At 38.8% G+C, this 13,171-nt stretch overlaps 1 protein-coding gene across 6 annotated transcripts in view; it reads left to right on the plus strand.

The window, feature by feature from the left end:
• Positions 1-13,171, plus strand: part of FAM184A (family with sequence similarity 184 member A) — a 120,321-nt gene that overhangs the window by 59,700 nt on the left and 47,450 nt on the right. For all 6 annotated transcript variants that reach the window (XR_010933747.1, XM_067702253.1, XM_067702250.1 and 3 more), the window contains exons 4-6: positions 243-424; positions 4,586-4,783; positions 8,382-8,504. Coding sequence is in view for 5 of the 6 variants with exons in the window: in XM_067702253.1 (XP_067558354.1) it covers positions 243-424; positions 4,586-4,783; positions 8,382-8,504 (503 nt within the window). In the remaining variant the exon portion in view is untranslated. The remainder of the gene's footprint in view (positions 1-242; positions 425-4,585; positions 4,784-8,381; positions 8,505-13,171) is intronic.

Below are 13,171 nucleotides of genomic sequence, written 5' to 3' on the forward strand. Positions count from 1 at the left end.
TAGGTGCAGGGAGCAACATCAGTGATGTGAAAATGGACTGCTTTCTAGTTTAAGTAATTCTACTTGGATAATAAGTATTCCCATGGTAAATATTTCTATTGCATACAGCGAGGAAACCAAAGAACTATTTGTACATGCAGACCATTTACTTTACTTCCATATTAAGTACATTGTGTCATTAACTATAAACTTTTATACCACAACGTAACATTTTAAATTGGGGCTTTCTTTTGGGGGGGTAGGTCATATTGGAATGCTTCAAGCAACTCAGATGACCCAGGAGGTTACAATTAAAGATCTAGAATCAGAAAAATCAAGGGCCAATGAGAGATTATCTCAGCTTGAAGAAGAAAGAGCTTTTTTGCAAAGCAAAACCCAGAGTCTGAATGAAGAGCAGAAGCAGCAGATTTTGGAACTGGAGAAGGTAAAGAATGATGGAGAACTCCACCCCCCCTCCCCCGCCATGAAAGAAAAGAAAGAAAAGTTCAGTTTTCCTTTTTCAGATTTTATTTAGAGTGTTTACTTCTATTTCATAGTAACAGGCTATGTCTTAACTCCAGGAATTTTTTGTTTTTATTTTGAGGAGAAAAGGTATTGATATAAAGCTGGGCTATCCCATATTGTGTATATGTTCAAAATATTGCTGATAACAATTTATAACGTAAGAACTTAGGACATTTCAACCTATTTCAAGCCAGAAGCTGAATGAACTCTTACTTCAGTGGGATGTACATTACGGTTAATCGTATTTATTTTTCTGTTGATGAAACGTATTATTGTGTATACACCTAGGAAGTGTCTGTTAAACTGAAAAGGATGACCAAAATCAAGCCCTGAAAATTCATATACCAACATACTTAATTTCTAAATGAAATAAATAAGACATATGATGTGTAGAGTAATTGCTGAATATTTATTCCAGTTTTTCACATATCTACAATACCAGGTGAGGGTTTGGGACACTCTTCCTCCTTCTCTCAGCAGCCAAGTGTATTGAAAAGTGTCTGTTCTCCTCGCCCTGGTTCGCCTCCCACTCACTCCTTACCTCGTGTGGGCTGGTTTCTCCTGCCACCACTCCACAGGCTCGACATTGGCCTCAGCCTCCAGTGACGTCCTGGCTGCTGGACTGGGGGGATCTTGTCTTCCTGGGATACTGACTCCTCTGATTTACAGCATCTCTCTTTGGTTCTCTCACACTTTCCTCCTGTCTCCCAGGCCCTGCAGTCCCAGGCCCTGAGTCTGTGAGCTTCCCTCTTCTCTCTGTGGCCTTACCTTTTTTTTTTTTTAAATTTTTATTTTTTAATTAAATTTTTATCTAATTTTTTAAAAAAAGTTTTTATTGGGGTATAGTTGATTTACAATGCTGTGTTAGTTTCAGGTGTACAACACAGTGAATCTGTTATACATATACATATATTAGTCTTTTTTAGAGTCTTTTCTGTGTCCTTACCTTTAATGTTCCTCTTGCATTCTCATCTCATTCCACAAGCTCATCCATTCCAGTAACATCCGCTGTCACTTGGTCAGTGATATCTCCCAAAGCCGTTCGTCTAGGCCAGATCTTTTCCCTGAACTTGAGTCCTGTGTATCTAACTCCCACTAGATAACTCCCACTGCAGACAGATATCTGTTTCTCACAGATGTGTCAAATCAACCTGCCTAGAACTTTCTCCCCTCAAAATACTATATTTCCTTTATTCCTTTTTTCAACCAGTAGCACTATAGTCTGTCTAGTTTGGTAAATCAGAAACCTGGGAGTCGTTCTTGATTACTGTTTCATTAACCCCCTTATCGGTTCCCAAGTCCTGTCAGCTCTGCACCTTCCCTGCCTTCCGTCAGCTCACTAGCCTACTGCCAAGATGATTGTGTTTTTAAAAATGTCAGTCACTGAAGACATTCTGCCTGTGGACAGCAGCTTTAGCCCATGCCCAAGAGTTCCTGCCCACCCTGCCTGATGGCCTCTCTCTTCCTCAGCACCCCTCCCCTTCTTTCTCCTTCCTGCTTCTCTGGTTGAGCCCTGACTGGTACAGTTTTATAGGTAAAAGCTATGATCTATGATGAGGGGGACTTCGTGTCTGAGCTGTGAAACAAAAAGACCTGGGGGTGATGTTGGTAAAAGAACCTTAAAAGTGTTGTATTCAAGTAGGGACTCTGGTTTCTGGTGACCCCAAGTCAGGGAGAGCTAGCAGAGGGATTGGGATCCAGTTCTACAACACTGCTCTGAGCCCTGAGCCCCCAGTACCCCCATCCTGTAGGGGAGGCTTGAAGGGAAGAGCTGACACCCAGTCTGGCCCAGGCAAGAAAGAAGAAGCTGGGAGTTTCTGTTTCCTCTGTCTACACCTTCTGGCTTTGAAAGGAAAGAAAGTCCAGTGCCTTACATTCAAGGTTCTTCCCTAGGGCTTTTCCCCCTCATTGGGCCTTGGGAATAATGATAATCTCTTTATTATGTAAAATAATTGCTAACTATAAAATATTTACAGTAGGCTGGGTATATTGCTAAACATTTGGGGGCACATTATCTCATCTTCAGCAACCCTGTAAAATAGGTTCTTCCTTATTGTTCCCATCTCACAGATGGAGAAACTGAGGCCTATAGACGTTATGCACGCATGGTACCCCCAGTCACATGGCTAATAAGTGGCAGAGCTGGAACTTGAACCCAGGTCTGTGAGACTCCAAAACCCATGTTCTCCACCTCTGCAGTGTGCTGCCTCCTATGACGTGAGGACCTTTAATTTCCACCTGGGTAGTTCTAGGGACCTGCAGACTGAGCCAGGCAGGCAGGTGCTGTAGAGGCCAGACAGCAGGATCGCTCTGCCCATCCAGGAGGAATTAATGATACAGAGGAGGTGTGTCTGTCTTCCGAGAGTCTTACAGAGCATCCAGGTCGGGGGGATCTGCTCCAGCCCCTAAAGAGATTTAAAACATCTTTCAACCTCATTTTCTTGAAGTTTTACTTTCTCGTCTTCCTCTTTTGTAACACCACATGAGTTCTTCAAAGAGTAGCCTTCATCCAGTACCTCCATTTCCTCCTTTCGGCCTGGCTTCCCCTCTCCTGCTCTGTTGTACTGGGTCCTAAGGCATCAGTGGGAACACAACCAGCACACCCAAAAGCTGTACGCATTTTCTCAGCAGCACTCACAGCTCTTGGCCGCCCCCTGCCCACCCTTTGTCTCTGTGACGCTCTCCTCCTTCCCAATGGCTCGTGCGCCTCCTTCACCGGCTCCCCTTCCTCCTCCTGCTCCCGAAATTCAGATACTTCTCAAAGTTCTTCCTGTCTTTGTTTCCTTTCTACTTTCTCCCCTTGACAAGTTGTCTTGGTTTGCTGGGGCTCCTATAACAAAACACCACAGCCTGGGTGGCTTAAACAACAAACATTAAAAATAAGTAACTTGGGCTTCCCTGGTGGCGCAGTGGTTGAGAGTCCGCCTGCCGATGCAGGGGACGCGGGTTCGTGCCCCAGTCCGCGAAGATCCCACATGCTGCGGAGCGGCTGGGCCCGTGAGCCATGGCCGCTGAGCCTGCGCGTCCGGAGCCTGTGCTCCGCAACGGGAGAGGCCACAACAGTGAGAGGCCCGCGTACCGCAAAAAAAAGTAAATAAAAATAAATAAGTAACTAAAAATTAAAAAAAAATTTTTTTTAAATGTCAGTTTCAGTGATTTCTCATTGCCATCAGAATAGAATCCAGAGGCCTTAGCATAAAAGACCCCTGGTCATCATTTGACCCTGCCTGCTTCGGAGCCTCATCCCTCTCCACTCCCAGCCTTGAATCCTGTGTTCTAGCCACACTGCTCAGCTGCATGGGTTTCCATCTCGCTAACTTCACCGCCTGGTAAACTGCTTCTCAGCTTTCAAAATGCTGGAAATGGTTATGAATGTAGGCTTTTGACATCAGATATAGCTTTGAAATTTTCTCATCTCTTGTTTCCTGGTGGACTTGTGAGAATTAAATGAGAGAATGTGTCATCATCAGCTCAGATGTTTTCTCTTCTGGAAAGCCTTCCCTGATCGATCAGTCTCACTCTGTCTCTCTCTTTCTCTCTCTCTCTCTCTTTCTTTGTCTCTCACACACATCACATTGTTTCCCACCCCATCCAGGTTAGGTTCCTTTCCTATATACTCTCACAACATACGACGCATGCTCCTTTCAAAGAACTTAAAAAATTATACTGCCACACTCTTTTGACTTTTTCATCATTAGACTGTTCATGCTTAAAAGGCATATAATTGGCACACAATAAAATTGTATTGAATAGTATCATTTGAGTGGGTAAATTGGTAAGCCATTTTGTGTACAACTTTGACATATAGGAAGCCTTTTTCTCTTAAGCCTGCAGATGTGCTGACTCGCACTTGGTTCTAACCTAATAATAGTGTATTTTATCATTTGCTTTAAAATTACTCATTTTGCCTGTGCCACCCTGTCATTTTCTGAGAACACCCAATGGTGTATTCTCATGTACCATATCTAAATCCTGTAGCACTCAGTTCATCCAAGTTTATTTACTGAGTATTCAAAATACTAATAGCAGTAATGAAAAAAGCAGATGCCAATTATTGATCTTTATTTTTGTTCAATTTTAGAAAGTAAATGAGGCAAAGAAAACTCAGCAAGAATATTATGAGATGGAGCTAAACAACCTGCAAAATAGACTGGAAGGAGAGGTGGCCCAGTTAAATGAGGCCCATTCTAAGACTTTGGAAGAATTAGCTTGGAAGCACCACATGGCAATTGAGGCTGTCCACAGTAATGCGATTAGGGATAAGAAAAAACTGCAAATGGTGAGTAAAAATTCAGCTTAGCATTGCATTGTAAATTGGTGGGCTTTCTATAATGATCTAGCTGCTGTCTTGTAATCACTCTGTAAATCTCGGTTCGAAGAGTAACATACATAAAAGTTTTTATAGGGGATGTAGTTTATTAAATTGATATGAGGCATTTCTACTTGGTGTAAGCCGTAATAGAAACACTTGCTTGATCTTGAGACAGCAACATTGGTGTCCTCCTCAGGAAGCCTCACTAGTTGAAGCACTTATTCTCCTGTAGACAGTTTCCTTCCCTGGGAAAATGATCTGTTTTGTTTTGGTTTTGCCCTCAAATAAGTAATCAGCTCGCTAATAGTAATACATGGCAGACGGTAATTATATAGTAGAGAAAGCAAGGGAGCTGACAGATTGGGGCCTTACACTGAGCTCTTTGCTTACTAGCTGCTTATTCTTTGGTCCCAAAAGCTATGCCTGAGGCTCTCTGCATTTGACAGACGAAGATAAGATCCATCTTGTGATATCCCTGTGAGGGTTAAGTGAGGCAAAATGTAAAAACCCAGACATGTCTGGGCATATAGTGATAAATAAGTGTTAGTATTTCTTACTGTGTGTGCCAGACACTGCCGTGATGTTTTACGTTTATTTTTTCATTTAATCCTTGTAACACTGCTTTTGGTTTCCATTGCTGTACCCATTTTACTGAAGAGGAGGTGGAGGCACAGAGGGGTTAAATACTTGCTCAAGCGCATGCAACTAGTAAGAATCAGTCAGACCTTGAATTCAGGTCTCAGGTATCAAACCCTGAGGCATTTAGCCACCACATTGTGTAGGCATGTATTAATGATGCTTGTTAGGTGTTTACATAATAGCACTTGACAGTTTACTGAAAGCTTTCTTGTATATTCCTTATTGTTTGTGTCTTGGAGATTAATGACATTTTTATTCTATGGGTGGTGAAATAGGTTTAATAAACCTAAATGATTTACTCAGAGCCACAAACCTAGTAAATAGAAGAGGTAGCATGTGAATTGAGATCTTCTGCCTCTATATTTCTTCCTTTTCTGACAACCAGTTGGAAAAAATAACACCTAAAGTTAATTAAAAATTCAAAATAAAACTTCTGTTTAGAATATGTCTATCTAAACATACTGTTATATGTTTATATAACTAAAGACAAAACTTGATGATATGTTATTTCTCAAAGTTGTGGTTGTCCTTTTTTCTGTGCCAGCTCACTATTCCAGAACCAATCAGTACAGCTTTAATTGATTAGTTAATTACTTAAGCGTGTGCGTGCTTACCGACTCTGGGTATATGTATCAAGTGTTCGAGGTTTTATAGTAAAGGATTTAGCAGTAACTGTGGCTTCAGTAATCTTTCCCGTAGCTATTTTTTGTTACTCTTTTTCATTTCTACATTCTCTTTTCACCTTAACCTCCTCCTCTCTTACTGGAATATTTAAATTGCAGGTGCCTTTTGCCTCTCGTTATTCCTCTGTATTAAGTTCTAAGTGCTAGAATCAAGGCATCTTTCATCAATATAATTTTTACCTCATTACTACTCTTCTAATCATCCCTTCACCCATTAAATTTTAATTTCTGAGCTACCTGAAAATCTACTTTCATCCATTTGCATTTCTTACAAACTTTCATTAAAGCATGGTTGCCACAAGGCAGATGACATGGATTTCCTGTATGTGAACATAGTCAAAACCTCTTAGGATAGCCTCATCTTTACCCTTGTCTTTTCTCAGAATAACTTATCACTTGCTGCTTCATTCCTTTCTTGCCCAGCTAGTTCATGTCTGAGCCTAAGCTAAAACCAGCCTCCTTCCAAATAGTCTTTCTCCTATGTCAAATTATCTTTTAAAGAACATCTAGCTAAAAGTGACTTCACTATTCCTTATTACTTAGCTACCAAAAAGGATGTGAATATACAGAGAATCCATGCAGAAAAGAGATAACATAGCAGGCCTGAAACTGCCATCCTTAGAAAACATGGTGCAAGGTTGGCCCTTGGCTGGTGTCTAGAACTTGAATTTCAGGAGGGTTCCCACCATTCCCTGATAAGAATGGCTCCCTGTGCCTAAACTGTTTATGCAAACAATATGGTTTATCCTGAACATGTACTTTCTTTCCTGGAGTCTCGAATTTTGGAACATGCTAAACTGGCCAGCGCCCAGTAAGAAACCTGGCACTAAGTCCCTCATGAGCTTTCTTTTTTCCCCCAAGTATGTTTATTTGGGAAATGAAGTTAATCATCATTAAAGTAGATACCTAACCACCTTGGCTGAACTGACAAAGTTCTGTACCATTTTTATAGACACAAAGGCAATTTTACAAATCCATCCTAAGTGTAAGGATATCATTTAGGGTTAAGGTAAATTTATAAAATAATAATTATAATAATGTATTTGTTATATTTCTCATATTTAGTTATTTACCAATATCTGAGTCTATGAAAGTTTTCTTTTTAATTTTTATTGGAGCATAGTTACTTTAGAGTGTTGTGCTAGTTTCCTCATGAGCTTTCCTAGTGGACATTTCACATGTGTTGTCCCAGCTTGCGGGAGAGTTCTGTGTGAGAGGACTCTTAGAAGCTTGAGGCTGGCTTCCTGCAGACTTTGCCCCATGTGCCTTTTCTCTTTGCTGATTGTGCTTTGTATCCTTTTGCTGTAATACAAATAGCTGTGAGTACAACTAAATGCTGAGTGCTGTGAGACATCCCAGCAAATCATCAAACCTGGAGTTTGTCTTGGGGACATGCAACATAGAACCCTATTTATTACTGTTCTCACCTTACACTGTAGAAATACTGAACACCTGTAACATACCTTGTTCTTTGCTACCTCCATGGTTTTTGCACATGCTTTTTCTTCTGCCTAGAATGTTATATCTCCCTCTTGCTTCACCACCTTTTCTTACTGGTACACCCCAAACTATGCTTAGGAATTGCTTTCTCTGTGGAAGTTTCACACCAAGCCAGCACTTATCAGTTCCCTATTCATATACTCCAGTACTCCCCATTACATCTAATTTTAATCACATATTCTTTAATGAGCCTATTAAGGGCAGGGACCGTGTCTTTTTGCCTTTGTATCCCAAGTAGTTAGTAGCATGTCTGGCAAATAGTAGGTGTTCTTCAGTAAGTATCAATTTTAGTAGTATTGCTCTTTAGATACTTTAATTTCTTAGTTGTTAATCATTGACCACATTCCAGTGCTAGACCACTGAGTTCCAGAAGTGTTACTAAATTTTGTATTTTTATGTAAATATAAAAGAATTATGAACCCAAGAGATAGTTAGAATTTTTTCTCATCTCACCAAATTATCATTTATATCACACATTTCTTTTTTTTGACTTCAGGTTGATCTAGACTAGTCAGATATTCTTACCATTTAAAAAATGACTTAACCACTGCATCATAAGTGATAGAGTCTAAGCCCCTAGGATTAATTAGATTCACCATTAACTCTGATATTAATAATTAAGTATAAGACTAACTTGAAGAGCAAGGCATCAAAATACAAAACAGAGCAGTCTTTTTCTTGGAGTCTTCGAAGTATACAATATTTGCAATTTTGTTAATTTCTAAAAAATTTCTTTTTCTAAGGAATTGGAGGCACAACATAAAAAGGAAAAGCTAAACCTGGAAGATGATAAAAATCAGCTTCAACAAGAGCTAGAAAACCTGAAGGAAGAACTGGAAGACAAGCTGAATTCAGCCAATCAACAGGCAAGAGTTCTTTAGGCCAATCATTCACCTGTGTTATATCTCATTGATAGTACCTTATTTGGTAACATTGTATAAGTAGATGAGCCTCAATGAAGGTAACATATCTGGAGTAAAAATAATCAAAAACTTTCTTTAATGCTGAAATTTTCATAGTGACATTGATTATATCTCACCAGGTAAAAATTTACTACAAAAAATGTTGGACCAAGATGCTTTTGTGGGGAAAAGCAAAACAAGGGAGAATATCCCGTTACACGAAAGAAAACAAAAGAGTTTTTTCTACCCTTTTGCAAAACATTGACTTTGTATTCTCTACCCTGGATCTTTAGGTAGTGACATCTAAAATAATTTTTAAATTCTATATGAAAATAGTATTGTTTAGCTTGGAAAAGAAAAGACTAAGAATAGAATAGAATAAAATGTTATAAATCAAAAAGTTGTGAATAGAAGAAATGTAAAGACAGTTGAAAAGCTATAATATTGCTTGTTCCATCCCTTGCTGTCCTGTGTCCTGGTTCATCTGCGTCCTAGAACAGCCCCCCTACTGTCCTCTTTTCCTTCCTTTCCAGCTCATCCTTCATGGGGCTCGTAGACTGGTCTTCCTAAAACAAGTTCTTGTCTTGATGTGTCTCATCTTGTCAGCTGTTCCTACCTCACTAGCCTCATCTTTCCCAACAGTCTTTAAGTCCTGCTTTCTCATCAGTCTGCTTCTGCTCACTGAAACCACACCAAAACACATGAGTGCCCCTGGGCAGGCTAATGATTTGCAGTCAGTATTCTTTAGTTATCTTTAAACATTTATCCAGAGAAGGTACCAAGCACAACATTTGGATATAATAGAGAATTAATGTTGTTACTGGTATTAGCTCAGTCTCTCTTCGATTGCCCAAGATCATCCACTGCATACCTCTCTCGCGGTCTGTGATCCTTGTGGTTATGGTGTCCTGCTGTCATTAGAAGGTGGTTTAGTGACCATTTGTGTTTCTCATGCACGTGCCCTGGAGTTCTACTCTCAATTCCAAGTGGTTTCAGCATTCCTCCAACCTACATATTATAATCTCACTGAGAAGAGTTCTAATTAATATGTAATTGATTTTGCTTCTAGATACATTCTCAATTATGTTTTAGCACCTTGGTAATATTTTGGTGCTGCTTTAGAGTGGCTCCCAAGAATCTGCCTGCCTCATCCCTCTGTATGTATCTGCCTTCCCTTCACGCTGGGACATTTTCTTTCTTGTCCTACTTTGCTGGCTAGGATCTCCAGAGACAGTAAGCATTCTTGTTTTGTTTCTTGCTCTTAAAGTGAAGGGTGTCAACATTTCACAGTTAATTATGATGCTTCTCTGAAGCTTTATTTTGTAAATGCTCTTTATCAGGTTTAGAAAATTCTCTTGTAATTCTAGTTTCCTAATTCAAAAAAAAATTACAAATTGATGTTGATCTTTCTGCATCTATTGGGAACATACTCATTTTTCTTTAACTTGTTAATGTGGTACCTTACATTAATCAGTTTTATAATTTTAAATCAACTTCGGAGTTCTAGAATAAGTCCTAGTTAGTCATGACAGATTATATATATCTTTTCTATATAATACTAGATTCCGTTTTGTAATATTGATTTTAGGATTTTTAAGCCTAGGCTTAAATAAGATGGCTTCGTACTTTTCCTTCTTTATACCATCCTTTTCTGGTTTTGGAATCAAGGTTATATCAAGCCTCATAAAATGAAGTGGGATTTATATCCTTTTCTGTTCTCTGGAAAAGCTGTGTGAGATTGAAATGCTTTTGTAACCTTAATTGCATTGTGGTTCATGTGAAAACAATTTTTGAAACTTGTTAAGGCCTAGCATTGTGACCTCACACATAAAAGAAGTTTAATGTTCTGAGTGCATCCACTCATTTAATGCAATGTAGTCTGCATTCTGGTTCATTAAATCAAGATTTTAAGCTATTTTCTTCAAATATTCTGTATTCTTTTCAATTTTTATCTTCTTGATCTGTCAGTTTCTAAACACTGATACTATGATGGTGTATTTGCTTATTTCTTCTTACATTCTATCAATTTTTGCTTTGTATATTTAGAGGCTTTGTTACATGCATACAAATATAAAATTGTTTTAGCTACTTAACGAATCATACTTTTTGGCTTAGTCTGTGTTATCTGATATTGTATAAGCTGTCTGGTATATCTTTTTTCATCCACTGACTCTCTGTTTTTCTGCATCCTATGTTTACGTGTGCCTCTTGCCCAACACATATAGCTGCATTTTAAAAAATACCTCGTCAGAAATTTTGCCTTTTAAATAAAAATTTTATTCCACTTACATTTATTGGATGGAAAATAGATACATCTGTGGAAAGACAGGAGGAAAGAATTAGGGGGGTAGTTCATAAAAACAGAAAGTGATTGTTTTAGGAAAAATTAAGGAATGTACTATCTTCATAAGTTGGTAGATCTTGATACCCTTCCAAATGAAATAGCCTCAAAATGTAAGTAGTTCAACTGTGGATCTAGATGATAAATTCATAAATGCCAGAATCATAATAGTATATTAAGGGAAGCTAGTGAGTTTAAAATCTCAGGTGGAGGATAACCCTGTTATCCTATGAAATGTTATTTTGGGATCACCTTTGAAGATAAAATAGTAGGCTGAATCATCAATAATTCTGACCATTATGGTCTTTTAAAATGTACTTATAACATTTAAGTTGTAGATTTTCTTCTGGAAATAAGCTTTTTAAGTGGATATATATTTTTTCAATATTTTGTTAAAATGAAAAGCATTTGGATTTGTTTATTATAAGATGTTCTATCACAGTTGTTATGCTGCCTGACACATGGTAGGAGATCAGTAAATATTTGACATCAATTGTAGTAATATTTTTTGGATCTGTCTCCTAAGGTAAAAGAAATAAAATCAAAAATAAACAAATGGGACCTAATTAAATGTTAAAGCTTTTGCACAGCAAAGGAAACCATCGACAGAAGAAAAGACAACCTACCGAATGAGAGAAAATGTTTGCAAAAGACATGACCAATAAGGGGTTAATGTCCAAAATATATAATCAGCTTATACAACTCAATATTGAAAGATAAACAACCCAATCAAAAAATGAGCAGAAGACATAAGTAGTCATCCATATGTCTACTTTGGAAAAATGTCTAACAGGCATATGAAAAGATCTGCAACATCACTAATTATTAGACAATGCAAATCAAAAACAACAATGCCACGTCACCTCTTACCTGTCAGAATGACCACTATCAAAAAGTCTACAAATAACAAATGTGGAGAAGAGGGATGTAGAGAAAACGGAACCCTCCTACACTGTTGGGGGGTATGTACATTGGTGCAGCCAAGATGGAAAACAGTATGGAGGTTCATCAAAAGACTAAAAATAGAACTACCATGATTCAGCAATTCCACTCCTGGGTGAATATCCAAAGAGAACAAAAACATTAATTCAAAAAGATACATGCACCCCTCTGTTCATAGCAGCATTATTTACAATAGCGAAGATATGGAAGCAACCTACGTGCCCATCAACAGATGAATGGATAAAGAAGATGTGGTATATATTGGATTGGCCAAAAGGTTCATTCAGTTTTTTCCACAAGATGGCTCTAGTAGCCCTTAGTTGTCTTTAACTTCATTTGAAACAATTTTGTTAGATTGTATGTGACAGCTGTCATATCAATGTGCATTTAAAAAAAGACTTACCAAAATTGGCTAATTTTTATATAGCCATCTTAATATTGAAGATGGAAGAAAAGAAAGCAACATTTTCAGCATATTACGCTTTATTATTTCAAGAAAGGTAAAAACGCAAGCGAAACACAAAATAATATTTGTGGGACTTCCTGGTGGTGCAGTGGTTAAGAATCTGCCTGCCAATGTAGGGGACAAGGCGGGTTCAATCCCTGGTCCAGGATGATCCCACATGCCGTGGAGCAACTAAGCCTGTGCAGCACAACTACTGAGCCTGTGCTCTAGAGCCTGCGGGACTCAACTACTGAGCCCATGTGCCACAACTGCTGAAGCCTGTGTGCCTAGAGACCATGCTTCACAACAAAAGAAGCCACCGCAATGAGAAGCTTGTGCACCACAATGAAGAGTAAGCCCCCACTCACCGCAACTAGAGAAAGCCCGCACGCAGCAACGAAGACCCAGTGCAGCCAAAAAAAGAAAGAAGATTTGTGCAGTGTATGGAGAAGGTGCTGTGACTGATCGAACATGTCAGAAGTGGTTTGCGAAGTTTCGTGCTGGAGATTTCTCGCTGGATGATGCTCCACGGTTGGGTAGACCAGCTGACGTTGATAGCGATCAAATTGAGACATTAGCTGAGAACAATCAACGTTATACCACGTGCGAGATAGCCCACATACTCAAAATATCCAAATCAAGCATTGAAAATCATTTGCACCAGCTTGGTTATGTTCATTACTTTGACGTTTGGGTTCCATATAAGTTAAGCAAAAAAAAACCTTCTTGACCATATTTCCGCATGCTATTCTCTACTTAAACGTAACGAAAATGTTCCGTTTTTAAAACAAATTGTGACAGGCGATGAAAAGTGGATACTGTACAATAATGTGGAACGGAAGAGATGATGAGGCAAGCGAAATGAACCACCACCAACCACGCCAAAGGCCAGTCTTCATCCAA

This window comes from Pseudorca crassidens, chromosome 13 (assembly GCF_039906515.1).
Source record: "Pseudorca crassidens isolate mPseCra1 chromosome 13, mPseCra1.hap1, whole genome shotgun sequence".
In the NCBI taxonomy this organism is placed as follows: Eukaryota; Metazoa; Chordata; class Mammalia; order Artiodactyla; family Delphinidae; genus Pseudorca; species Pseudorca crassidens.